The sequence below is a fragment of the Aythya ferina genome (genome assembly GCF_964211825.1).
Source record: "Aythya ferina genome assembly, chromosome: 9".
NCBI classification, from domain to species: domain Eukaryota; kingdom Metazoa; phylum Chordata; class Aves; order Anseriformes; family Anatidae; genus Aythya; species Aythya ferina.
Window position 1 is genome coordinate 11,006,854 of NC_140305.1, and position 27,623 is coordinate 11,034,476.

Sequence of the window (27,623 nt, forward strand, 5' to 3'; positions counted from 1 at the left end):
ATTTTTGTTACTAACAGTTATGCTCAAATTTTGTTCTTCATCCTGTAAAGAAATCTGAATTTGAATTATATTGCATGGTAACAGTTTTCCTTTTGTTAACACTGAGAAAATTATATAGGGAAAAAAATACCATGCTGCTTTAATAGATATAATTTTATGAATGGATTAACTATCATTTTAAAACGCAGCCCAGATCTTTCTGTTCTCCCTACATTCTAAAGACTTTACACATTTCCAAGAATTGTTACTGTCCTTCAACAAATTGTTTCCAGTTTGTCCAAGCACTTTCATATGTTTTTAAGAGGAAGAATGCTGTGAAAGAGAAAGGGACCAGAAAATGCCAATCCCATCTTGATTAGCAAGAACTAAGTGACTGCCGCTTCTGTGCAAGAAATGGAGAGGATAAATCAAAACCAAAGAAGGTATGAACTACCAGTGTATTACAGTCTCTTTACAGCAGTGAGTCTATCTAGGTTAAGTTAAGAGATAATTTTATGTTTCAAAATTAAGTAAATACCTTTCTGAAGCTGTCTGTAAAAGCTTTCCAAGAGATTCAAATTCACATGTCTTCTCCCCATGCACAGCAAAAAATAGGGTACAGCCCTTTGGTGGAGGTTCATCTGCTGCTATCTGTATTAAAATATTTGCAATAAAGTACATTGAATGTTTGCCCTTAGAACAAGTGAAAGTGTTAACAGCATAACTCCGTAACAACTGGTTGTCTTCCCCATTTATTGTGCAATTTAAAGACAAGATAAAAATCACAAAACTGATAATTAAGTCCTAACTTTTTACAAATATTATTTTCCAAGCCTATTAGCTGTAGTAATAGTTTCTGGTACAAAATGTAAGGTGAGCAATTGTGGTGTGTGGGTTTTTGGTGATTTTTTTTTTGGCATTACATATCAGAAACCACTATATTTGTTAAACAGCAAACAATAAAAAGATTCAAGATGAGAAAGGAAGATGTCTTCTAATGTACTCCAATGAAGCGTAATATTAGGAGACAACTTGCAGTGAACTGCGTGAGAACGAGGTTTAAAAAGGAATACCAAGTATAAGCATTTGTCAGGTAGAGGTTCTAAAAGTTCGAACCACACATTCATGGGTTACTATCTTTAAGTAAAACTGAATAACGGGAACATCACTGGTGCCATAAGCATCAGCAGAGCTGTAAAGATTTTCCTCAAAAAAATCTTCACCCATTTATTAGTGCAGAGGGTACCAAAGATATACAAACATTTCAAAATCCCAGTTCTTTAGTCAACTGCATACAGATGGACTTGCATTTGGCACACAATGAAACCAGCATATACCTACATACCTTAGCTCCAGTGTACGAAGCACCTGTCAGGTCAGGATTTTTGATATTCTGAAGTGTCTTGTAACACATACCTCCTTCCTGGGCCTTACACAATGCTCTACAAAACATTCAAGGATTTCCCCTGTGCTGTACTAACCTGTTGAAAAGCTTGAACCGTTGCAGAATAAGAGCGTAAAGACAAGGAAAATTTCAACAAATTCTGCTGCAAAGGTGACAAACTCTGGCAGGCTACTTTCAGCATTCCATGGTAAGAAGAATAATTGCTACCTGCAAAGTCAGAATACAAGTAGTCATCTTTCTATACCATATTCCCATTAAAGAGGGACTTTTAATCTTACTTGTGATTTATACTAACAGAAACCCATGACACTAATTGTAAACATGCATTCAACTCTTCCTCCTTAATTTTCATTACAACCAGTTCAACAGATGGAAGAGAGCTGACTTCAATAGAGATCCATGAGAAAACATGGTCACATACAGATTCTTAAGTACGCAAACAGACTTGGGGAGGAGGCAGGTAATAAAGAACAGTAAAGAACTCCCATGTAATTCACATAGGAGTTCAGTAATTCAGTTTAGAAACTGAAACATAAAGTATTAATAATGTTTTATGCCTAATGCTGAGACAAACTAGTGAGTAAAATGCATTTCAGGCTTGTTATCTACCGCTTTTGTCAAATGGATACCCAAAAGCCTTGGGCACTTTCACAATAAAAACATTACTGAAATCAGTCCTGATTGGATTGCTATAATGCTATACAATGGAAGACAAAACTTATTGGTTTATTTTTCAACCATCCCAATTTTCAGTCATCGTTCAAGAAAAATATTATGAAAGCTTACCATCATGTTCAGGTGTCTTAATATTTTGACTGGCTTCAACAAAGTTCCAGAATTTTTCTTGACCTTCTTCTGATAAAAATTCACTGAACAAGAAGAGAGGAGATAGCTAGGCCTTTCAAGTTTCTCCAAGTTACAATACTAATACTTTGTACAGCATTACAGAAAGTTAGCTCCTACTGTATGTTTATCCATATCAGAAAAGCACATGTTACTAGAAAAAGCAGACCAGGAAAAACAAACAATACCAAAGCAATTAGTAGGTGCAGGCCAGGACAAACACATACTACATGAAAGAACCTCGCAATGCATCTATTAAACTCTCAAGGCCCACTAGCAGTGGCATACGTTCTGGCAGCTTTCCTCCTTCATGTATTTCTTTACTAGCCATCTTTTATGAGAAACAAACAGTTTTGCTTACTTTGTTGTAATAACCTATAGTTTATTCGAACTACTGGCTTTGTAGGTGTTTCTTTCCTTTTTTCTTTTTTCTTTTTTTTTTTAAATGAGCAATAAAGAGAAGTCACAACTTCAGACCGTGACATAATTCCCCATATGATTATAGAGTGTTAGACAGCAAAATAGTTCTCTCAACTTTGCTAACAACAAATACTTTATCAAGTCTAAACTCATAACATGCTTCATGTGCTAAAGGATGTTATGACACAAGCTTTGGAGCCCACTAGCTGCCACAGTAGCTTGTGTTTTCAAGACATTCTAACCTAACGTGACAGACATTAACTTAAGCGATGAACCACAGTGCCAGGCTTAGTAAATCAAGCTCCAGAAGGAACTCGGCACTGCAGTGCTCTATCATTCTGGAGTTCAGCCCAGATGAACAATCCTACCCGAAGCCTTTCCTAATGGTTAGGTTACAAGTGAAGGCCTCGGCACATTATTACTGCTTACTATTTCCTAGCCTTCTAGGGAGAGCTTTCCTGCCAAGTTCCTCTAAGGTTTCTCCAGCAGAGTGTTTAACATTATCAGGGTCTTTAATTCCTGGCATTAACACCTGAGCTTTGTATTGTATTGCTTGAGCATTCTTCAGTCTTAAAACAGAATTTCTAAAGAGAACGTTACAGAAAAATAATTTCACCTCGGACCCCCCTGTCCTGTCACCCAGAGCCATGCCCATTTCAATGAAGCCCATCAACGTCCACCTGTTCTCATATGAAAATTGCTGCCCCAACTGCAGCAACTCCCTGGGGACACCGGGGTATGTCAAGGTACCCAGGTAGGAGCAAATGGGATTTTTCTGACTGCTGCTCAAGAGCTGACATATAAGAGTGTTGACATTATACAGCCATGGGAACACAGCAGCAGGTCCGTGTCACATGAAATGGAAGCAAAGCCCTCTGCAGCATACTGGACAGTTAGCCAGCTGATGCTAGTGCTTATAACTAAGCTGAGACATCGTATAATAAACGCATGGTAAGGGCTAAAAATGTAGTTTACAGTTTTTAAAAACAGATAGATTATATTATTTTATCCTCTAAGCATATACTGATTTGCAAATGAAAATCACAATGCACTTACCTTGTTTCAAGTAACAGAGGAGTTGAAGACCACTTTGTAGTTAGCGATGTTGTCACAGCTTTAGAATCCCCTTTTACAAGTGAAGAGCTGAACCAGATTCCAAGAACTGCAACAAGTATTCCCATTTTATAGGGAAGCCTAAAAAAATGAAGAAAGAAGTTAGCTTTGCCTTGTCTCTTTTTGTAAGTAGAGAATCCCATGTATCCAAGGACGTTAAGGCATTTTAAGATTCAGTGGCCTGCTTTATGTAATAAATCAGTTAAATAATCAGGGTCCTACCTAGGCTAACAAAAATCAAATATACTATTGAAAACATGAAAAGAGGCAAAGATTTTAAATATGACCCCTAAGCTACAATTGAAGCTAAGCCCATTCCAGCTTCCTGTGTATTTGTGCTTTCAAATAAACTTGCTTCTCTTCTGGGACACACATGCCATATGCTACTGGCTTTAAGGAGACATGCTACAATCACAGAATGGCCTGGGTTGGAAGGGACCCCAAGGATCGCCCAGTTCCAACCCTTCTGCCATTGGCAGGGCCACCACCCACTAGACCAGGTTGCTCAGGGCCTCATCTACCTGGCTTTGAACACCTCCAGGGATGGGGTGCCCACAGCCTCTCTGGGCAACCCGTGCCAGCGCCTCACCACCCTCTGAGTGCAGAATTTCCTCCTAACCTCCAGTTTAAGCCTCCCCTCCTCCAGTTTAGAGCACTTCCCCCGGTCCTGTCACCATCTGGCCGCGCAGAGCCTCTCCCCACCCTTTCCACGAGACCCCTCCAAGCACCGCGGGGCTGCAGCGAGGCCCCCCAGGCCCTCCCCTCAGGGGGCCGGGCACCCCCAGCCCCCCCCGCCTGCCTCCACAGGAGCCGCTCCAGCACCGCCCGTCCCGTGCCCCCCCGGCCTTGCTGTGCCAGCCCCACACGGCCGGTGTCTGCGCAGCGCGAGGCAGCGGGCATCTCCCGGCACCGCAGCATCGCCGAAACCGGGAGATAAAAAAAAATTAATAAAGGCTCAGCCGGTACCGATCAGCGCCCCCCCCACCCCGCCGCGGGGCTCCCTCGGGCCCGCACCTGCCGCCCGCCGCTGCCGCCCCTCCGCCGCTTCCGGGCCCGGCGCTTCCGGTGCCGGCCGGGCGGGGCAGCAGCGCGGCCGTGCCGCCATGGCGGGGCGAGGGGCGGGGCTTGGAGGCGGCAGCCAATGAGCCGCGGGGTCGGCGCAGGGGGCGGGGCCGGCCGCAGCCAATCGCCCGAGGGCGGCGGCGGAAGCGAAGCTCGGGGCTCGGCGGCGGCGGGGCCGCGGCGCGGAGCGGGGCCAGGTGAGGCGGCGGCGGGCGGGGAGGGGCACGGGGCCGGGGGGGGGCGCGGCGGGGACGGGGCGAGCACGGGGCGAGTCGAGACCGCGCCCGGCGGCGGTGCTGCGGGTGGGGACCGGGATCGGGACCGGGATGGGGACCGGGACGGGAACAGCGACCGGGATCGGGGCTGGGAGCGGGGCCGCGCCAGGCCGCCCGCGCAGCCCCAGGCCGGGTGCGGGGTGCGGGCAGCCCCGGCCGCAGCCCCGGCCCCGGCCCCGCTGTGGGAACATCCGGGCTCCGCCGGGGGGGCGGGGCCAGGCGGGGTGCGGAGGGGGGGGCGGGGGTTGCGGGGGGCGGGGCCGTGACGCAGCGCGCGCCGTAGCGGTAACGGAGCGCTGCCCGCAGGCGGCCATGAGCTCGCAGCAGTTCCCCCGCTCGGGAGCGCCGCCCGCAGCCCTGGGACCAGCGCCGCCGCCCAGCCCCGCCAGCGGCCCCGCGGGGCTCGTCGGGACCCCGGGCACAGGTACGGGGAGCAACGGGGGCGGGGAGCAACGGGAGGAGGGGGTGGGGGGGGTGGGGAGGGCGCGGCGGGGCGCGGCCCCGTGCCCGCGGTGCCCGCTCGGGGGGCTGGGGGGCGGTGCGGTGCGGGCGGTGCCCGTGTCCCCGCCGTGCCCTCAGCCCCTTCTCTCCGCAGCGGGCGATGAGCCGGGCCGCGACGCGGAAGCTGCCCCCAGGGAGCACCTGGGCGCCGGGGCGCCGCTGCCCGCCCGCGAGGAGAAGCAGGAGCCGGTGGTGGTGCGGCCCTACCCGCAGGTGCAGATGCTGGCCCAGCACCACCCGGTCCCGCCCGGAGCCCCGGTGACCGTCACGGCGCCGCCGGCGCACCTGAGCCCCGCCGTGCCCCTCTCCTTCTCCGACGGGCTCATGAAGGTAACAGGGGCGCGGGGAGAAAGCGCGTTTGAGTTGGGAAAGGGGAGCTCGGTTCTGGTTTATTTATTCCCTTGCAGTAATTCTGAGCTAGCCCTGGCTGTATTTCTGTATTTAATTGCTGGAGTGCTGGGTATAGTATATAAATGTAAATTATAGCAAGAGCCTCGCTGCTTTCGGTTCTTACTCTTTCCCTTTGTCCCATGTGAAAATGGAGTGGCTTTGAGCAGCCAACATCCTTATTTTTCAAACATCTGACTATGCTTGTCCTCGGGCAAAGCAGGCTTTCTCTCCGGGCTGTCACTCACAGAAACGTTCTTTTCAACACCGAGCTGTTGCTTGGAGTTGCCAATGCTCCTGCCTTGGTGTTTCTTGCAGCCTCCCTTGAAGCCCACCATGCCCAGCCGGCCCATTGCTCCTGCTCCACCCTCCACTCTCTCGGCTCCCACAAAGGTTCCTGGACAAGTCACTGTCACCATGGAAAGCAACATCCCGCAGGCTCCGACAATTCCTGTGGCAACAATCAGTGGACAACAGGTTTGTTCCTTCTGTTCCAGCTCCCTGCAAGGTCAGATCAATGGTAAAAGCAGGGCTCTTGCAGCAGGAGGGAAGGCAGCGGGCAGACTTCCCGATTTGGTGGACACTGGTTGTTGATCAGTTGTGCTTGGAGCACTAAACCTCAGCCTCAGTTAGCACTAGCTCTTTAGAAAGCTGCTGGTTTGTTGTAACCATCTGACTGACGTAGCACAGTGAGGCTGCAATAGCAGAAACCTATCCAAAAGCTGTTACAGAGCTGACTCTTTCCTCAAAAGCTCCTGCTGCTTCCCTGTTAGTTGGAGCATTCACAGTATAGACAACCTGTTGGAATTCATTACTGCAGCGTTCTTTAGCTTTCTTGGGAGCAGACCAGAAGATATTGATGAGCAGTTCAGTTTTGCAGTATGTTCTTAGTAGACCACTAGTGACAGAATTTGGGGGGATGGAGGTGTGAAGATAATGATTTAGATTTTTTTTCCCTTCTAATTTTGAGTGCAGAGCCAGACCTTGTAATTTAAAGCTGGTGTGCCAGAATGCTCATCGCTAGCCCTCTGAAGTCTCAGGGCTTTGTTGCAAAGTACCTTTAAGTGGATTTGAGTTTGGCTGGCTAAGAATGGGCTGTTATCTTCATTAATACCCATGGGAAGTCCAGCCTTATTAGAAAACAGAATTAATTTGTCACAGCATTTGCCAGGATGCCACTATTCTTTTGCCTTTAATGGCAAGGCGGAATGAATCTGTGCCTTAGGAGTCACTAATGACAGAACAGACATCTCTCAGGTTGACATGCATGTTACTGCCAACTCATCCAAGTGCCAGCCAGAAAAGTAGATCTCTGAAATGTGAATGTCTTCCATGAACAGTGTCAGCTGTCTTTAATTTCATCCCGTAGAAACATCTCACTGTTTCTCTGCTCACTTGTAATGCATGTAACCTCTGTACACCATGTATTTCTATGAAATCTCATTTCTGTGTTTGGTTCTCTTATGTGGTAATGCTGATAGTGTGCCCATGAATTTTCATGAATGCAGCTCCTATCTTATTCTGGATTCCTTTCTCTTTTAACTCTGCAGGGCCATCCCAGTAACTTGCACCATATCATGGCTACCAATGTACAGATGTCTATCATCAGAAGTAGTGCTCCTGGGCCTCCGCTACACATTGGAGCTTCTCACTTGCCCCGAGGTAAAGATCTTGCTGTGCTGTCGCTGCTGTCTGTGCGGGACCTCTTGGGGGCAGTGCACCTGGCCTCCTCTGAAAGTCGCCTTGCTGCTAACACAGCCAGTATTCCAGCTGTTAAGGCTGCTAGCACAAATAGGACTTGAGGCAACTGCTGGCCTTTTAAGCATTATGTTGCCTTCAGTCATTTAAGGCAGCAGTATGTGACAGTTTTTAAAATGCTGGCAGGTGGCAGCACTTGAGTTACTCTCCTTCTGTGCTGTTAATAGTGAACGCTTTCAGGGAAAAATACATGGTATAGATTGGCCTGTTGGGCAAAATGTCACACTCTTGGTAGTAAGCAGTGCTCACCTGTGACCGACCACTTCTCAGTGGCACGTGAGCAGTTAAAGTTCTGAAGCATGTTCTTGCACCCACCTGACGCTGGATCTTTCATGAATGCAGTTGCACATGCTGGTGTTTTGTGTGCATTTGTTTGCCCTCGGGTTTAGTGCTGATACTAACGGCAGGCTCCTGTCTCCCAGGATTTTGGTTGCTATGGCTTAGAAAACAGATCAGCCCCTTAAAAGAAGCTCTGTGTTCAGCACACTCTGTTTTCTGATCAGTTTTACTTTTCAAAGGCTTATGGGTTGGATTTCCAGTTCAAGTTTAAACTGATCTGAATTTCAATGTACCATTTATATTTTTCTTTCATATTAAATACAAAATGTATTTGTGGCTGAACTAAAACGTATTCTTGTTCACCTGATTCTCGTGTGACAAGAAACACAAACTTTTTATTTTCATTTATCTCTGCTCCTTCTCTCTTTCTCTCAGCTTGCATACTACGTTTTGAGGTAATAATTTAAATTAGGGACACTTACAGAAGCTATGCAGTCCGGACAATAAAATGATTTCAAGGCCGCTTACCTTTCAGAGTTATTTTGTATGATCAGCAGTCAGCAAACCATAGACAAATAAACCACAGTTCTGTGCTGTTGCAGGTTTACAAGCTTTTGTTGTTATTGTTGTTTTGTTTTCCTTCTATTTATTGTGCATGTATTTTTCTTCTGAACTTCAGTAGCTGCAGGAAGATTGTTGTTGGTTTTGCGTATTAGGCTTATTTACATGCTAGCCCGCTAATGCAGCTGTTCAAATTATTTGTACTAATACTATTTGTACTACCATGTCTAGGAATAGAAGAAGATCAGATTTACAATATGAGGTTATTATAGGGGAATGAGAAGCACTAATGAACCCAATTCACTCAAAATGCCTGCCCTTCCCACATACTTTTGTGCATCTCGAGTATTTTTGTTGCAAGCCTTATATGTAAACCAAAGTCAACTGAAGTGAACTGTGTTCAAACTGGAATACGTAGCAGTTAACGTAAGAGTCTGTCTCTGCAGTTGTAGGGAAGCCATTTGAGTATGTGGTATTTTAACACACTTTGTGTGCTTCCCAGGTGCAGCGGCTGCTGCAGTGATGTCCAGTTCTAAAGTAACTACAGTCCTGAGACCAGCTTCACAGTTGCCAAACGCAGCTACAGCTCAGCCAGCGGTTCAACACATCATTCATCAACCAATCCAGGCAGGTAGCAGCCAGACAGCTCTGCAGAACACGAGCCACCTGCTCCGAATTCTTCCTGGCACCAATTTGTGATACAGAAGCTGTCATTGTGTGTTTCCTAGGATGAGGCTGTTGTCAGCTCTTCCAATTCAGTCTTTCATATATCGATTTCTGAAAGCAAGCAGTGAAAAAATTGCATTAGTCATGTGGCTTTATTTCCTTTGTAGAGTTGGTACTAGACATCCTTGCTTGATTTTTAACCATTTGTAATGTGATAACAAAGTGAGAAGAAGACTTACTGTAGATCTACACAAGTTTTAGACTCTGAAAGGCTGAATGTGTTATGCAGATGAGGGTTATTCTTAAATTATTGTATTGGTATAGAATAAAAAATCACCTTAATATGCTGCTGGGTATCTCAGCTTATGTACGTGTGTAAGGAAAAAATTGTAGGTGTCTTCTCTCTGCAGTAGTGTTCAAGGATCAAGGGTCAAATATCTTTACTTCATGATTTCAGTAAGGACCTCAAAGTAATCATCTTTGACTTCATGAATATACCTAGTACAGGGTTTATTTCCATTCTGAAGGGAGCTGACCTTTGTTTTTTTCTCCTAAAAATGCTTGCAAGTCCTGCATTATATTCATACATACCAGATCACTGATTCCCTCTAGTGTACGTGTTTTAAAAATCAAAATGGATCTCCTAAGGAGCTTGCAGATCAAATCAGAAAGACTGGAAGCATTTTAGAATGCCAAAACTGAGTGATAAAATCTAGAAAATGCAGTTTTAGTCAAGTAATTCTGAGTTACTCTCTAAATTGTAGAATTTCTTTTCTGATCTCTCTTTTGTGTTTGTTTTTGTAGTCTCGTCCGCCTGTGACGACTTCAAGCACTATTCCTCCTGCTGTGGTGGCGACTGTCTCAGCCACAAGAGCTCAGTCCCCTGTCATAACTACAACAGCAGCACATGCTACAGAGTCAACCCTCAGGTAAAGATGCTGGAGGCAAATTCTTTGAAACCTACAGTGCTCTAACTTTACGGAGGCTGCAGGAAGAGGAAACGTGTTAGTCATCGCAAGCTGATTATTCTCTGGATGTGGGATGATATAATACAAAAATAGTAATGCTTGTACAGTGCAAATGCTTTCAGTTCTGTGAATAAAAATTACTATAAATGCGAACTGTTGCTCTGCCTTACAAGAAAGAAAGGGTTTAACAAATCAGTTGTGAGCTGCTGCTTCCTGGAAAGCAGAGTTTCTCTTTTAGAAGTTGTGGTTAATTTAGCCCATCTTCTTTATGAAGACACAGTAAGAAATGACATACAAATGTTGTAAAGCATCCATGACAGAAAAAGCTCTTTCTACAGAGCTGCTTAGGGTGGATGCCTGATGACAGAACAGCGTAGCTTGAGTTTTTTATGTCACTTTGCCATGTATTTGATAGCAGCGCTGCTCTCAGTGAGGAGAACAAAGCCAGGTGTCACTGCACTTTGTCTTTTGGATTCAGTATCCACAGGGTCATCTGCATGATTGTTTCTCTTTCTCTGCAGCCGACCCACACTGTCTATCCAGCAGCACCCTCCTTCTGCAGCTATCAGTATTCAGCGGCCCGCGCAGCCACGGGACACGGCGACTCGCATTACGCTGCCGTCTCACCCAGCTATCGGAACGCAGAAGCCACAGCTCCACACCATGGCTCAGGTAGACTGGAAGAAGAGGGGGGAAGCCCATGGGCTGCTTTCAGGCATCTTTTGTTTACATGTGGCTGGATAAGATTACATTTGGGAAAAGAGTAATGGGTTAGAAATTAACATTCTTTATAGTCAGTGCAATGTGATTCCAATCTAAGTAAATATTAAAAATGTACTGGTCTCTTAACTTGAAGCTTTTTTTCTTTTTTTTTTTTTTAATAGAAAACCATTTTCAGTACTGGTACTCCAGTGGCAGCAGCAACAGTGGCACCTATTTTAGCAACAAATACCATTGCTTCAGCAACCACAGCTGGTGAGTTCTCATGATGCTGTTGTGAGGGAGTTGTTTTTTCCTCACTGAAGATGGCCCGTAGTTAGTGTTGCGGGAATCTTTCTTTATGGTAAAGACAGAATTTGGATGTGCATGGTCATTGTTCAGGAGATAAATTGCTGAATTCTTCAGGGGGTTGTCCAGGTTGGGTTTTTTGCTCTGTTAATTTGGGTATAGATGGTATAGATATACTTGTGTGATTGGGCTCCATAGAAACATCTTGTATGTTGTGTTTTTATTCTTTCTTAGGTTCTGTTTCTCACACCCAAGCACCTACAAGCACCATTGTCACCATGACAATGCCCTCCCATTCTTCCCATGCTACAGCTGTCACAACCTCAAACATCCCAGTTGGTGAGTGATTTCAGTTCCAAGAAGAACGTGTAACTAATGCTTCAATTTTACTGTTTACGTTATCAGTGTTTGTGTATATTAGCAAATTAAGGAGGGGAAGAAAATCAGTACAAGCTGGGAGAAGCTAATTAACAGGTCTGCTGTGGCACAGCTTTTGTTTTTTAACACCAGGAAGAAATAGATGCTCTAGGAGGAATAAGTAATAAAATGGCTCATTAACTTAATTAAGTTTTTAGACAAACTTGGGTCTTTTGGCATTTCAGAACCTGCACTGTATGTACTAGAAGTTGAAGCTGCTTCATGATAGAGTATAGCTTTCTTAGCTGATTTTTGCAAGTTGCTTCCTGTGCTTTTGGAGGCAATAGGGTATAGCCCAGTCAGGTTGTGTTAACGCCTTCACTTGAGGGTAAAACAGCTCAAGTCTAAAAATGCGGAAACTATTTGCCTGGATGTAGAATCTGCCTGAGATGTTTCCAACAGCTTAAGCTTCCGCTGTTAATCTCCTCCGTTCTCCTGCCCACCTCCTTATGTTCTTGTTCTCTTGAAACTTTTTAATATCTTTCCCTGCTGTAAATTTCCAAGGAGTGAAGTTCCATCTTGATACACCAGTGTTAAGCTTTTGTAGGTGTTTTCTTTCGTTTCTTTGCCTCTATGTGTACTTGCCTACCTTTTTTCTCATTTTCCTTGGTCTCTGTCAAGCTTTGCTTTGAAAACTTAGATAAATAAGTTCTTGACAACAGAAAGGATAGAGCTGATTGTTTACGAACAAAATATAACTTCAGTTGAGTTCTGGACTAACTCAGCCTTCTACCAAATAACAGTTACATATGCATTTAACATACACATTTATAATGTCTTTGAATTCTGGTACAAATCAGTTGGGGGAGGGGGGAAAGAGGTGGATTTACTTAGTTTCCCATATTCATTCTTCCTATTGAGAAAATATGTCATCACTGTGGATAGGAAATTACTGGGGAGAGGGGATACCTTGGGAGTGGGGCTGGTTGTTTTTTCTTTTTAAGAGACCTCGTCTCAACTTTGCAGTGTCTGTACTAATTTGTCCTTTGTTCACTGATTACGTGTTTGTCTTTGCACAGCTAAAGTGGTTCCTCAGCAAATCACGCATACTTCTCCCCGCATCCAGTCTGACTACACAGCAGAAAGGAGTAACCTCATACCCCTCTCTAGTCACCGGGCATCTCCAAACCCAGTAGCAATGGAAACCAGGAATGACAACAGGTAGGGAGATAACATTTCTATGAACCAGAGAGTGTGAATAGATTCTGAGTGCCTTGCTGCTTTTCTGGGTTAGGATATACAAAAAAAAAAAAAAGTGGTTTTGAAAAATGGCAAGGGATTTAGCAGTTTTGAATTAATCATGAGAGTTAATATACTTGATAGCTTACGACAGATGAGATACAAAGTTTAGGAAGTGGCCCCAAGGCAGGGGTTGAAGATGAACGGTTGAAATGGTGTGTGTGATGCTTGTTCTCTTTGATGCCTACAGGCAGTCGGTGCCTGTCCAGTTCCAGTACTTCTTACCAACGTACCCGCCCTCTGCCTATCCCCTGACTGCGCACACCTATACCCCCATCACCAGCTCCGTGTCCACCATTCGCCAGTATCCAGGTAAGAGGAGCTCTGGGGCGAGCCAAGGCTTTTGTTGAGTTGTTAGTTCATGTGCAAGCTGTAGGGATGGAAGCAGCTAAGAGGTTTGTGTGCTCAACTCTGACAGCTTGTCACAAAGTCCTTGACTTCTTGTTGGCTGAAGGGAAAACATAAGCAGTATTGAACTATTTCAGAGGCCTACTAAGCATGGCTAATAATCATTTTCCCAGGATTTTCATGTTTGATATCCAGATATTTTGCCTCTCCTGATCTGATTTCACGGATCAAAACCAGTTCAACTCCTCCAGAAAAGATGAGCTCTTTATGCATCTTCATTCCCTTATCTTTAAATACATAGTTTGAGAAACATAAACCAAAAATTGAGAGAACAAGTTGCACTGCAAGCAGTTGTGTTCTGTTTAAAAGAACTAGGCAGGTTAACAGGTTTGAACTGGTGCAGTAGTTTGCAGGTTGGCTCACATGATACATGTTTTTGGCTACATAGTCATCCCAGACTTAAATTATTTGCTTGAGACAAAGTTTGAAGCACTTCTACCTTACTGAGTGGCTAAGGACAGTTCTCTATGATACAGTAATTCCCACAATCCCAGATCTGGATTTTTATGGAGTATCTGTGTCTGCTGGTAGCATGTTACCCTTGACCAGTACAGAGGGGAGTTGGAAGGACATGGAGGCTGCAATCCCATTTGCTGAATGGGAAAGCATGCACAGGGAATTGGTGCAGTACTGCGGCCTGTTTTTTGTCATTGAGGTTGGAAATTGTCATTGAAATTACAGTTGCAAGTCTTGACTATAAGTCCTGTCTTGATTTGAGGTGGGCTCCAGGATAATAAAATGACTTATGATAGGGATGAGGGGCCTCTCTGTACCTTCCTGTGCTTTGGCTGGAGTTGTTTTAAAGGAGGATATGTGGGTAAGTGGTGGTACTTGGTGTTGGTAGCAGTGACTGGGTGGTTACAGAGCCCTTGATGAAAGCTTTTTTTTTTTTTTTTTTGTGCTGTAGGGCATCAGGAAGCAGGGACAGATGTTGGAGGAGTGTCAGCGTTTGCCACAGGGAGGTTGTGCAAGACCTCAAAGCAGACTGTCAGGAGTTCCGCTACTGCTAGCATGTTGGGCCAATGACAGGATAATACTGACTTCTAAAAAGATGAAGGCTCACCAGTAGCTCACTGACAGAGACATTTGGTTTATTAAATTTATTGGAAGCATCAGTTGACAATACTAATTAGGGCAGTAACTGGTGACACCTCAAAGTGGAGAATTCCGAGTGTCAGGAGGGACTTGAACCCCTGCTGAGGACAGCCACTGGAGAACTTAGAACATAGTGCAGACTTTTTAATATCACTGAGCTCTAAGGAGTACTGGTGTGGTATTTTGAGGAAGGATGTTGAGAAGACCCGAGCTTTCCAAGGGCTTGGTTGTGTTTACATAGTTTCAGAAATGATTTTGTTGGATAGACAGTCCTGCAACAATTGTTTCACATAACATGTACTTGTGACAGAATTAATACAGAGAAGTCATATTAGGGACCTGGTGCTGTATTTCAGGCTTTTGACAGCTGTTTTTGGAGTGACTTGTTAGCACAAGAACTTCTTGTTGAAATCCCGTGACAAAACCAGCTTGGTCTGTGATGAGAAGGCTCACTGCTGTTTGCAGGCAAGCCCACTGTTAGCAAGTTAGCACTTGATTTTGGTGTGCTGCTGTAGAAATTGCATTACTCTGGAGGTCCAGGAGCTGCAGGTAGCCCAGCATCACTGCTAAGTGCCCCCTGGGAGGAGCGCAGCAGGATGCCTCACAGTAGATCTGGAAAGATGGAATCAAAGCTGCTCAGAGCTGTAAATCCAAATGAATGAATTGGACTTACAGGGCAGGTGCATCGCTTGGAACACTGTTTTGCCACAAAGATTTCATGATTGTTTTAGCTGCGAGATACAGTCTATAATTGCAAGCCCTGTTGTGACTCAGATAGGATTGTACTCAAGTTCAGAAGTTTGTCCAGCTGCACAAATAAAATTATTTTGCTTATGTGGCTGGGGAAAGGAGGGGTAGAAGTAGGCTTCATTTTAAGGTACTTACACTTGAGTCTCTGTCCTTGCCACTTGCTTTGGTACAGTCAATGTTGGTCTTCTAAATGATGTAGTTAGCTCTGTGAAAGACTCTCTTGAAAAGGAGGTCTAAAATTGATTTAGACTTGTAATTTAAGCTGGGAAAACACCAAGTATTGATACTTAAAAAGCCTTGTGTAAAAAAGTTAATAAATGCTGTAGTGAGCAAAAATAGTACACAGATTTAGGGGAAAACGGATCCTGGGCCAGGAGCTGGCGGGGCTCATTGAGAGGGCTTTAAACTAGGTAGGAAGGGGGATGGGGCTGAAACAAAGATTGTTGGAGCTGTGCCGGGGGAACAATAGCAAGGCCGGAGGATAAGGCAATGGCCCAGCTGAAGTGCATCTACACCAATGCACGCAGCATGGGTAACAAACAGGAGGAGCTGGAAGCCATCGTGCAGCAGGCAGGCTACGACTTGGTTGCCATCACAGAGACGTGGTGGGACCAGTCTCATGACTGGAGTGCTGCAATGCCTGGCTATAAGCTCTTCAGAAGGGACAGGCAGCACAGAAGGGGTGGTGGTGTGGCTCTGTATATGGGAGAATCTTTCAGTGTTGTAGAACTCGAGGCTGGGAATGACAAGGTCGAGTCCCTTTGGGTTAGGATCGGTGGGAAGGCCAACAAGGCTAGTGTCCTGGTCGGGGTCTGTTATAGACCGCCGAACCAGGATGAGGAGATGGATGAGGAGTTCTACAGGCAGCTGGCAGAAGTTGCGAAATCATCAGCGCTTGTTCTGGTGGGGGACTTCAACTTCCCTGACATATCCTGGAAGCACAACACAGCCCTGAGAAAGCAGTCTAGGAGGTTTCTGGAGAGCGTGGAAGATAGCTTCCTGACGCAGCTGGTTAGTGAACCTATCAGGGGTGGTGCCCCGCTAGACCTTCTCTTCACAAACAGAGAAGGACTGGTGGAGGATGTGATTGTCGGGAGCTGTCTTGGGCAGAGTGACCACGCAATGGTGGAGTTCACTATTCTTGGCGAGGCCAGGAAGGGGACCAGTAAAACCGCTGTATTGGACTTTCGGAGGGCTGACTTTGAGCTGCTCAGGACACTGGTTGGTAGAGTCCCTTGGGAGGCGGTTCTGAAGGGCAGAGGGGTCCAGGAAGGCTGGGCACTCTTCAAGATGGAAATCTTAATGGCGCAGGAACGGTCTGTCCCCACGTGCCCAAAGACGAGCCGGCGTGGAAGACCAGCCTGGCTGAACAGAGAGTTGCAGCTTGAGTTTAGGAGAAAAAAGAGGGTTTATAAGCTTTGGAAAAAAGGGCGAGCCACTGAGGAGGACTATAAGGAGGTTACGAGGCTGTGCAGGGACAAAATTAGAAAGGCCAAAGCTCATCTGGAGCTCAATCTGGCTACTGCCGTTAAAGACAACAAAAAATCTTTTCACAAATACATCAACGCGAAACAGAGGACTAAGGAGAATCTCCATCCTTTACTGGATGCGGGGGGAAACCTTGTTACAAAAGATGAGGAAACGGTGGAGGTGCTCAATGCCTTCTTTGCCTCAGTCTTTAGCGGCAATACCGGTTGCTCTCTGGATACCCAGTACCCTGAGCTGGTGGAAGGGGATGGGGAGCAGGATGTGGCCCTCACTATCCACGAAGAACTGGTTGGCGGCCTGCTACGGCACTTGGATGTGCACAAGTCGATGGGGCCGGATGGGATCCACCCAAGGGTACTGAGAGAACTGGCAGAGGAGCTGGCCAAGCCACTGTCCATCATTTATCAGCAGTCCTGGCTATCGGGGGAGGTCCCAGTTGACTGGCGGCTAGCAAACATGACGCCCATCTACAAGAAGGGCCGGAGGGCAGACCCGGGAAACTACAGGCCTGTCAGTTTGACCTCAGTGCCAGGGAAGCTCATGGAGCAGATCCTCCTGAGAGTCATCACGCAGCATTTGCAGGGCAAGCAGGCGATCAGGCCCAGTCAGCATGGGTTTATGAAAGGCAGGTCATGCCTGACGAACCTGATCTCCTTCTATGACAGAGTGACGCACTTGGTGGATGAGAGAAAGGCTGTGGATGTGGTCTACCTTGACTTCAGCAAGGCTTTTGACACCGTCTCCCACAGCATTCTCCTCAAGAAACTGGCTGCTCTTGGCTTGGACTGGCGCACGCTTCGTTGGGTTAGAAACTGGCTGGATAGCCGGGCCCAAAGAGTCGTGGTGAATGGAGCCAAGTCCAGTTGGAGGCCAGTCACCAGTGGCGTCCCCCAGGGCTCGGTGCTGGGGCCGGTCCTCTTTAATATCTTCATCGATGATCTGGACGAGGGCATCGAGTGCACCCTCAGTAAGTTTGCAGATGACACCAAGTTAGGTGCGTGTGTCGATCTGCTCGAGGGTAGGAAAGCTCTGCAGGAGGATCTGGATAGGCTGCACCGATGGGCTGAGGTCAACTGCATGAAGTTCAACAAGGCCAAGTGCCGGGTCCTGCACCTGGGGCGCAATAACCCCAAGCAGAGCTACAGGCTGGGAGAGGAGTGGTTGGAGAGCTGCCAGGCAGAGAAGGACCTGGGAGTGATGGTGGATAGTCGGCTGAATATGAGCCAGCAGTGTGCTCAGGTGGCCAAGAAGGCCAAGAGCATCCTGGCTTGTATCAGGAACAGTGTGGCCAGCAGGGCTAAGGGAGGTGATCGTCCCCCTGTACTCGGCTCTGGTGAGGCCGCACCTCGAGTACTGTGTTCAGTTTTGGGCCCCTCGCTACAAGAAGGACATCGAGGTGCTTGAGCGGGTGCAGAGAAGGGCGACGAAGCTGGTGAGGGGCCTGGAGAACAAGTCCTACGAGGAGCGGCTGAGGGAGCTGGGCTTGTTCAGCCTGGAGAAGAGGAGGCTCAGGGGCGACCTTATCGCTCTCTATGGGTACCTCAAGGGAGGCTGTAGCGAGGTGGGGGTTGGTCTGTTCTCCCACGTGCCTGGTGACAGGACGAGGGGGAATGGGCTAAAGTTGCGCCAGGGGAGTTTTATGTTGGATGTTAGGAAGAACTTCTTTACTGAAAGGGTTGTGAGGCACTGGAACAGGCTGCCCAGGGAAGTGGTGGAGTCACCATCCCTGGAGGTCTTTAAAAGACGTTTAGATGTGGAGCTTAGGGATATGGTTTAGTGGGGACTGTTAGCATTAGGTCAGAGGTTGGACTCGATGATCTTGAGGTCTCTTCCAACCTAGAAATTCTGTGATTCTGTGACTTCTGAGGCTGGGTATGGAAATGTAATTTCAACTTAACTTTAAAGTCGATCTTTTCTCTCTTGCAATATGGAATGAAAATAAACAGTAATTTTGAATTCTTCTGGCAGACAACCTGACCTGTCCACTCTCAAATTCACTACTGCTTCAAGCAGGTTGGCAAATTATTTATTTTTTTTAAAGAAAAATAGTCTTTGAGAGTAAATACTGGAGAGAAGGGTGGGGGGGGGGACAGCGGCAACCTGCGCTAGGAGTGATGAGGTGTCTGTGTTGCTGCTTGCAGTGTCAGCCCAGGCGCCCAACTCGGCCATCACGGCTCAGACTGGCGTCGGGGTGGCCTCCACCGTGCACCTCAACCCCATGCAGCTGATGACTGTGGATGCCTCTCACGCCCGGCACATCCAGGGCATCCAGCCGGCGCCCATCGGTGCCCAAGGGATCCAACCAGCACCCATCGGCGCCCAGGGGATCCAGCCGGCGCCCATCGGCACACAGGGACTGCACCCAGCTGCACCCATCAGCACACAGGGACTGCAGCCAGCACCAATCGGCGCCCAGCAGCCCCAGGCCGACCCCAAGACCTCGGGTGAGTGCCCTCGCACCGAGCCTGCAGGTGGCAGGACGTGACCCCGTGTCTGTAACCACCCCACAAGGGTCTGTGTCCCCAGGAGGGTGCAAAGCACATTCATCCCAGTGCTCTCCTGGAGAACACTTCTTACCTCAGGGAAGGTCATTCTTGCCGAAGCGCACCAGGGAGAGCTGCAGGTGGTGTTGGATGGGTTATTTCAGCGGGAAAAAGAATGGCAGTGCCTGAGCTTAAACAGTTTCCTTTAGTAAGGCCCTGTGGGGAGAGCCATTGAAAAGTAGGTAACACTTATGGAACTGTGCCAGCTGTGAGTTAGATCACATGAGCAGTTAAAACATGGCTAGGTGCCTTAAGCACTCTGTAAATTGGTCTTGGACTGTGATGAAAACGCATTTTATGAAAAATGATTGGCCTGACGGAGTCCCGGTGACATGCTGAAGGGAACGTGGCAGCCAAGCAGTGCGCTGTTTGCGGTGCCAGTGGGGGTGTCGTGTGCCCTCCCCAGCTGCCCAGCACCAGCTGGTTGGCCAGGCGGGCTTTGGCAGAAGGTCAGAACACAAACAGCTCACAGTGCTCACCTACAAGTTGCCGCGTTGTCCAGGAGTTGTCCAGTTGCCAGGAGTGTTAGCCAGTTGACCCACCTGTGCTGGTGATCTCCCTAGCCATTTCTGTTTCTTCAGGACAACGTATTTCTGTAGCAACAGCTGTTGGGGTATCTTCCTTCTACCTGGCAGCTGGTCTAGTTACCAAATTGCCTGTAGTGAAGGTACTGGTTATGAAGTAGTGTGAAAGCACTGCTGGTAAAGGTTGAGGGAGTCGAAGGAGCACAGACAGCGCGTACTCTGCAAATGCCTCCTTTGTCATCACACTTCCTTAAGTAACTGCTGCCTCTCCTTATCTGTTCTCTCTCCCATATCGATGTCTGTCCTCCCCAGCAGTAGTCTTGGCGGATGGAGCCACCATTGTAGCCAATCCTATTAGCAACACGTTCAATACAGCTTCTGCAGCAACTACAGTTGTTCAAACCCACAGCCAGAGTGCCAGTGCCCCAGCCCAGGGCTCTTCCCCACGCCCAAGCATCCTCCGGAAGAAACCAACTACAGATGGGTGAGTGGGATTGAAGGTGACACACAAATGATACTTCTGTGCAATCCAGTCCAGCTAAATGGAATCATTTTTTGTAGATAAGAAAAGTTCTAGCAGGTTATTCAGTCAGCAGTGGTTGTGAGTAACCTGCTGCTCTGTGAAACATGTTTTCTTCTCCCCTGGGGCAAGCTATCGTTTCCTCTGACTCTCAGTAACAAGATGTCTCTAGCTCTTGCAAGTGACCTTTTGAAGGAAAGTGTTTTTTATTAATCTAAGCCAGAAAGCCTCAAATCCAAAGAGCTCAATCTACTAAAATTAGAAATCTGTGCTTTGATTTCAGTGCTTTTCTTGGAAGAATCTGGATGGGTAGTAAGGACAGGATTAGTACCCTGCTGTGAAAACTGATTGGGGAAAAAAAAGGTGGGGGAAGTAATGTAAGCCAGAAAACACACAATATTTTCAGAGTTTGATTTTGAATGTCTGAATAAAGAGGCAGGAGACAACGTTAAAGTTAACAATCCATTTCCTCCTGACTAACAACTGAAAATGCTGGGAATTGATGTGTCCTATGAGACTAAAATTGCTTTTTTTTTATTTATTTGGGTGGAAACCTTCTTCTAAGGCAGGAAAGGTGCAGGCTGTAAAACTGAAGCATAAATGGAAGAAGCAGAATCACTGAAGAATTTTTCTATTTGAGAGGCTGACTGTTTGAGACAACAGTTTCACTTTCAGCCCTGCAGGAGATAGAACAGCCTCTAAAATGCTTTTCTGCATGCAGTACTGTGCTGTCTAACATCCATGTTCAGGGTTTGGAGATCTTGGAGTCAGGCTTTGATGCAGCCTAGTCCAGCTAAGCAAAGCAGCTGCCTGGCTGAGCACTGTTTAGTTCCAGATAGTTTGCTCAGACCTGTGATAGCAGTGGAAGGCACTGATGTGGCCAGACCTCCCTTTTTTTGCTGACACCTGGAGCCTGGCAGTCTCAGTAACATGCCCTGGCATTTCTGGAGGAGTCCCAAATGTAAGGGAGACTGGGCCAGATCAACTAACCAGTTATCTTTAAAGAAAGTAAAACTTAAAGACTAATTCGGTTCAAAGCTGAGACTTTCTGTAGCAGACCGGTTATATCTGGGTCATTGCACTCAGCTTAGCTCCTCTCCTGTTTTTTGGGTCAATTCCTTTGCTCTCAGGGGTATTTACCTTTGTATCAGAGAGGTGGGAATTTAGATTTGTCCATGTCTTACAGGCTGGCAGTCCGGAAAAGCTTAATTCCACCTCAGCCACCTGAAGTAGCTAGCACGCGTGTGGAGAATACTATGCGCAGCACGTCTGGATCACCAAGGCCTGCTGGGTAAGACTGCAAGACAACTGTTGTACTGGTTTTATTGTGTGTGTTTGACTTCTGGTGGTTGGTATTGAAGCGTTTTCTCTTGTGAAATTTATTTTGTATTTGTCCATGTGACAACTTTGAACAGCCTTGAGTAACTCTGCTGTTGAGAAGCTGAGGCAGGAACCTTCTAAACAATGTCCTTAGGAGCTTTCAAGAGGTGGGAGGGACGTAACACAAAAAATATTGTGCTGTGTTAAAGAGTGGGCCTTTAAAGATTTTTTCTAGATTTCTTGGGATTTAATCCTGAAAAAAAGTTAAATGGATCTTCTACCCTGTTCCAGTGCTTGTGTCCAGTTGCTTTATAGCTCATCGTTTTAAAACTATTAGCCACAGTGGGAGCTCCCACAAAGTGGATGAGGGGCAGTGCAGCTTTGGGTAAAGTTCTTCTTGTTTGCACTGCAAAAGTGCCGTGCTCCTTTTTAGAGTGTGTGGAAGCTATCTGGAATTAGTCATGAGATTTTGCTTGTACACTGCGTGGAAGAAAACAGCATCCAAAACAAAAGGTTAGAGGGCACAAAGGGGGAAGAAAATGTGTTGGAGGTAATGACACCTGCTGCTGTCACTGCACTCGTTACTGAGCCAGGTGTTATTTACTGGCACAGGAAAACAGAAGTAGTCTGAATCTGGCTTGGCTCAGTGTGCTAGAAGGTCATGACTGCGATGCCATTAACTTCACTTCATTGTGCTTGTTTTCCAATTTCACAGTGCCAAGCCCAAACCCGAAATTCACGTGTCCATGGCCACTCCGGTCACGGTGTCTATGGAGGCAGTGTCTAACCAGGGCGGTGAGCAGCCCACCATCGCGGTGCCCCCTTCCTCCCAGCAGCCCCCCTCTGCCATCCCAACGATCATCGCAGCAGCCAGCCCCACCGCACAGCCCACAGCAGCTCTGTCCACCATTCCAGGAGCCGTCCCAGCTGCTCCACCGACTTCTACCACAATAGTGGCTGCCCCTGCTCCTCCATCCACCATGAGCGGTGCCCTTTCAGCAGTGCTGGGGCCTGCAGTACCGGAGATAAAAATCAAAGAGGAAGTAGAACCCATGGACATTATGCGACCAGTATCTGGTAGGTTGCTGCTAAGCATCAAGTTGTTTCTCTTGTTGTTGATGCAGTGGGGAACTTGGGATTTCAACATAACCATCCTGAAAATAAAACTGCCTCTCTTTCGTGGCAGCACATAACATAAGTCACAGAGTTCCTTTATGCTTTCTTTGTCACAGTTGTCTTCCCACTGCTCTCCAGTAGAGAATAGCGACATGGTTTAGGTGATGTGATCAAGGTATGAAGTGCTATATGAGTAGACTATGAAGTCTTAGTGGCCCAGCGAATAGAATGGAAAGCAAAGATTTGGTTGACAGTTAAGCTGAAACTTCAGATCAGCTTCTAACTCCCAGGAAGAAAGGGCATTGCAATGTTTGAGGTGTTCCTGTCCCAAATATTAAGAATTGCAGGGTAGCAACTTGGCAAGTGCATTTTTTTTTTTTCCCCCAGAGTGCTTCTTTACCTTCTCCTTAACCTTCTGTGAAATCACTCAGTGTCAGCACTCTTTTGTTAGTGTTCAAATGATCCAGCTCCAAAGAGTCTGTGCGAATTGCTTGCTTAAAACACAGTTGTCAGTAGTGCCAATATAATACAAATCCGTACAGTTATTTTGGTTAAGAGATCTCATGCCAGAAATTCTGCTGTGGATTATGCAGCACATTTGTCTCAGTCACGGCTGATCGAGTTTTTCCCTGCAAATGTCAAGGAGTATTCCCTCCAGCTACCTGCCGCTCTGCTGCCAGACTGAGAGGCCTGTTGGTGTGTGCAGTAACCTGCTGACGCAGTGCTGTTGACTTGGCAGGACAAGAACTCCTGCAAGGAGAGTACTGCAGTCCCGAGTTAACTGCATCTGGCCCTGTACTTGCATTGCAAAGGGAACACACTTGCTATTGACTGATCTGTGCTCTGAACATCCATTCAAAGATGTCTTCTTCGCAGTACCATTAGCACAGATTCCTTTTTGTAGCATTCAACTCCATAAGTTTTTAAAATTAAGGAACTGAGTGAGAACTGTCTGCTCTCATTCTTCATGTCCTTGTCCATGTACGTAAGGATCTCAGGGTACAAGCATTGTCCCAGTGATTGGTCCTGGCTTAGTGTCTGTCCTTGTACAGGTGTGGAGCTGAAGCGCATCTACAATGGAATGCGCGCTCCTCACAATGCACTGAAACAGCAAATAGTGGTGGTGATGGCACTCAGGTAATGCCAGTGTTACCTTTATGCTGCTGATAGCTTGACTTCTTTTCCTTTCTTTCTTCTCAGCAGTCCCTCCTTTGAGCACAAGCACTGTCTCTCCATCTTTGGCATTGCTGGCCAACAACCTTTCAATGCCTCCAAGTGATTTGCCACCTGGTGCCTCCCCAAGGAAGAAACCCCGCAAGCAGCAGCATGTCATCTCCACAGAGGAAGGGGACATGATGGAAACAAATAGTACCGACGATGAGAAATCCACTGCCAAAAGTTTGCTGGTGAAGGCAGAGAAGCGCAAGTCTCCTCCAAAGGAATATATAGGTAATGTCATCTCTGCTGACCTTTTTTCCTCTTCAAATGTCTGTATTATTTCTTCCCCTTTTCTCATAAAGGCACTCTGTCATTCTGCTTCCAAAATGTAACTAATACAGAATCCAACTGTCTGATCCTCAGTGTTTTCTATATAGTGATGTTCAGGGGAAATGACCTTTTTCAAAATGGAGATGTATGAGGTGTGGTGCTTCCTCATCTTCTCTCACAGTTACTGTCATGCTGATCTCCCACTTTCACCTGCCTAACGATAATAACGCAGTTATTCCTGAATCCTTTTCTAGATGAGGAGGGTGTGAGGTACGTCCCTGTGCGCCCGAGGCCGCCTATCACTCTGCTTCGTCATTACCGCAATCCCTGGAAAGCTGCTTACCACCACTTCCAGAGATACAGCGACGTCCGTGTGAAAGGTCAGTCTGCAGCTCTGACTGGACACTGGGGCATGTGGGGCGAGCGGCTTCAGCACACTTGGTGTCTGAAAAACACTCCTGGCTCCTCCACGTTGATGAGCCGTGCCACAGAAATTGCGTTCCTTGCAATCGGGAAAAACAAGGATTGATCAAGTGATCTAATAGCTTCATTAGCTAGCTGTTGCCTGAATCTCTCTCAAAACAGGGAAGAAAGAAAGGGAAGGAGCCTATGTAGAATTAGACAATTTTGTCTAATTGTCTAAGGTCATACGTTTATTGAGAAATGTATTTATTTAGAAGGATAGAAACTTACTAAAGAAAGGACTTCTTAAATGATATGCTATGGTGATACACTCCGGTTTAGTTTTCAGATCATCTTCTTATCTAACAAACCTGCCAATTTAATAAAATAAAAAAAATCTAGGTTTCAAGTAACAAGTCTTTTTGAATTAACAGATGAGTCTTGTGGGCTTTTAAATCTCTTTTTTGCTCTATTAAGAGGAAAAACGAGATCAGACACTGTTTTTTATGCTGTTTAGCTCACCTTAGACTCTTTAAGTGGATGGCTTTTTTGCAACTATCTAAAGACATCAAGGAGGGAGTGGATGTGTATTTCAGTGGGATGGGATGGACCACCACCACCCACTCTTCCATATAGGACACTTGAAACAGTGCTACATTTTTTGAAAAAAAGGGAAATACTCCTCAACAGTGAAAAGAAAAATTCTGGAAATACATTTAACCCGTTAATGAGCAAGAGCAGCCTTCAGATATGGGGCAGATGGGTAGCTACGTTCCTTCCCCAATCAAAATGTTGCTTATTTCCACTTACTAGGACGTGTAAAAAGCAGAAGCTAGGCTAAAGTTTTTGTTTGAGAACAGAGGCCTGGTGAGTTTGTGAAGTTTGTGTAACCTAAGTTTGCATTTCTTGGTGACAGAAGAGAAGAAAGCAATGCTCCAGGAGATCGCCAATCAGAAGGGTGTATCCTGTCGTGCGCAAGGGTGGAAGGTCCATCTCTGTGCGGCACAGCTGCTGCAGTTGGTAGGTGAAGGGGACTCGCCTGCTACCTACAGCACGGGGGAGCACGGAGTTGTGTAAGACAGGGTTTTTACAAGCTCAGTACATGCTCATCTGACACTGGGATACCATAAGCTGGTGTGTAGTGCCCAAAGGGAGTGGGATGCGCTTTCCCCTTTCTCAGGAATGTGGCATAAGTGGCTTGGAAACTTAGTGTTGATTTTGCTCCAGACATAAGAGCTGATGTATTTTGTACAGATGATCAAAATTGGCAACTCCCTCCTGCTGATGCACAGGTCTGAAGAAGCGTCTGTTTGGGATGGTGCGGCTGATCTGAGGAGGCAGCACTGATCCACATTCCTGGATGCTTCTGTTTCAGGTTGGGGGTGAGGTAGGTGCTCTGCATTCTAGCACCAAACTCCCCAAAACCTCTGCATTCCTGGAATAGCATTGTGAGAGAGAGGGGAAACAGTTCTGGTTAGGTTCCATACTTGTTCAGAAGTGGAGCAATCCTGTAAATAGAATGTTAGTACAAATGAATAGTGCCACACTTCACATCAGAGGCTCCATCTTCTGAATTACTAACATGAGCAGCTGAGAGGGGAACAGATTATCATCATCTCTGCGTAGATTTCTTAATGTGGGCAAACGTTTTCTGGCCTAGTGGCGAACCTTTTCATGAAGTGCTAATGTCTTTTAGACCAACCTGGAGCATGACGTGTATGAGAGACTGACTACCCTACAGGAGGGACTCATTCCTAAGAAAAAGGCAGCCACTGATGATGACTTGCATCGAATCAATGAACTCATACAGGTACGTTCCCATGGCCTCTCAGCACAAAAGAACTGTTCTAGCCTTAATTACAAAATATCCTGCTGTGGTTAATGAGTGCTAAAGCGCTCATAAATAAATAAATAAATAAATCACAGAGGTACTCTTTCTGTGTTTGAAGCATCATCAGTTAAAGGTGGTGTTACAAAAAGGAAGAGCGATTGTTTAGGCTAGCTGCTGTTGCTGACAGTAGTATTTCATTTCAGGGGAATATGCAGAGGTGCAAACTTGTGATGGATCAAATCAATGAGGCTCGAGACTCGATGCTGAAGGTCTTGGATCACAAGGATCGTGTTCTGAAGCTTCTAAACAAGAACGGAACTGTCAAGAAGGTATCCAAATTGAAGCGAAAGGAGAAGGTCTAAAGCCAGAATAATGACTCTGGAAATGGAGAACGTGTACAGAATGGAGTTGAAACCTTTTGTAGTTTGGGTTTATTTCTAAGAAGAGCATCTGAATAAAACGGCTGAGTTTAGGGAACAGCTGACAAGAGATGGACACGTGAAGCTTGGTGACCTGAAGGGATTGTCAGTGATCTGTCATAATGAACAACACTTTCTCTCAGGCTCATCTTTTTTTTTTTTTCTAGTCTTTGCTGTCCCATTTGTTTAACCCTCCTGATGTGTCAGTGCCTACTAATTGGAACTAGTGCTGCAGTGTGTGGGGGACAGTGCTGTCCTTCTGTGCTGCAGCGTAGGGGTTAAGTATCCACCAGGTGTGTGAGCAGCTGTAGTAGATTCTGCAGGAGCCATCAAGAAGAGCCAAACCCAGACAGCTGTGCTCTGAAGCACTGAGTGACACTGCGTTCAGTGACCCCATTCAGTTCTTGTTCTTTTGACTTTCCAGTGTCTGAAGCAGCCTTCTTAAGCCCGTGCCACCGCGCTGGGAGATCTGCCACGCTCAGTCTCCTATGGTTCATGAGTCCTAGCTGTCAATCTGAAAAACAGTTTAAAAAAAAAAAAAAAAAAGAGGGGGTGGGGGAGAAATCATTTCCAAGTGATGTTTGTAGTGTCCGTGTGTGTGTCCATGTTGGTGTTCTGGGATCCTTGTCCTGAAGTACCTCTGGGGGCAGCGTACTTCCCGTAGCTGGTGTAACGTTACCTGTATGTACCACATACATCTGAAACCATTAATAAAGGACGTGGGCGTTTTTGTATGCGAGTGCTTTGTGCACCTTGATCCTCGTGGGGCGCTTACCCCTGGAACCTCCACCCCAAAACCTAGGGGAGAGGGGAAAGCTGTGGGGAGCAGCCAGCCCCG

At 46.5% G+C, this 27,623-nt stretch overlaps 2 protein-coding genes across 9 annotated transcripts in view; one reads left to right on the forward strand and one right to left on the reverse strand.

Moving 5' to 3' along the window:
• The window catches only part of UGGT1 (UDP-glucose glycoprotein glucosyltransferase 1), a 45,781-nt gene extending 40,905 nt beyond the window's left edge, over positions 1-4,876 (reverse strand). The window contains exons 1-5 of one of the 2 annotated variants that reach the window (XM_084529841.1): positions 4,775-4,876; positions 3,704-3,841; positions 2,171-2,253; positions 1,461-1,591; positions 518-630 (exon numbers count right to left, since the gene is read on the reverse strand). In XM_084529841.1, coding sequence (XP_084385967.1) covers positions 518-630; positions 1,461-1,591; positions 2,171-2,253; positions 3,704-3,828 — 452 coding nt within the window. In that variant the 5' untranslated portion in view covers positions 3,829-3,841; positions 4,775-4,876. The remainder of the gene's footprint in view (positions 1-517; positions 631-1,460; positions 1,592-2,170; positions 2,254-3,703; positions 3,842-4,774) is intronic. The other variant, XM_084529840.1, reaches the window with a different exon arrangement.
• An 89-nt stretch (positions 4,877-4,965) lies between these two features.
• On the forward strand, positions 4,966-27,519 carry SAP130 (Sin3A associated protein 130). 7 transcript variants are annotated; one of them, XR_014696075.1, is made up of 22 exons: positions 4,966-5,019; positions 5,404-5,521; positions 5,693-5,928; positions 6,304-6,462; positions 7,536-7,647; positions 9,086-9,210; positions 10,054-10,178; positions 10,739-10,889; positions 11,102-11,192; positions 11,460-11,564; positions 12,662-12,803; positions 13,072-13,193; positions 18,764-19,066; positions 20,002-20,173; positions 21,396-21,500; positions 22,245-22,606; positions 23,846-24,094; positions 24,388-24,513; positions 25,452-25,555; positions 25,790-25,922; positions 26,232-26,345; positions 26,570-27,519. XR_014696075.1 is itself a non-coding variant. In XM_084529842.1 (21 exons), the coding sequence occupies exons 2-21, from the start codon at positions 5,410-5,412 to the stop codon at positions 26,726-26,728; spliced, it is 3,174 nt and encodes a 1,057-aa protein (XP_084385968.1). In that variant the 5' UTR covers positions 4,966-5,019; positions 5,404-5,409; the 3' UTR covers positions 26,729-27,519. The 7 variants fall into 7 exon arrangements, 4 of the variants coding, with proteins under 4 accessions (XP_084385968.1, XP_084385970.1, XP_084385969.1 ...); XR_014696076.1 differs by having other exon boundaries at positions 20,005-20,173; XR_014696077.1 differs by having other exon boundaries at positions 25,828-25,922; positions 26,570-26,593.
• The last annotated feature ends 104 nt before the right edge of the window (positions 27,520-27,623 follow it).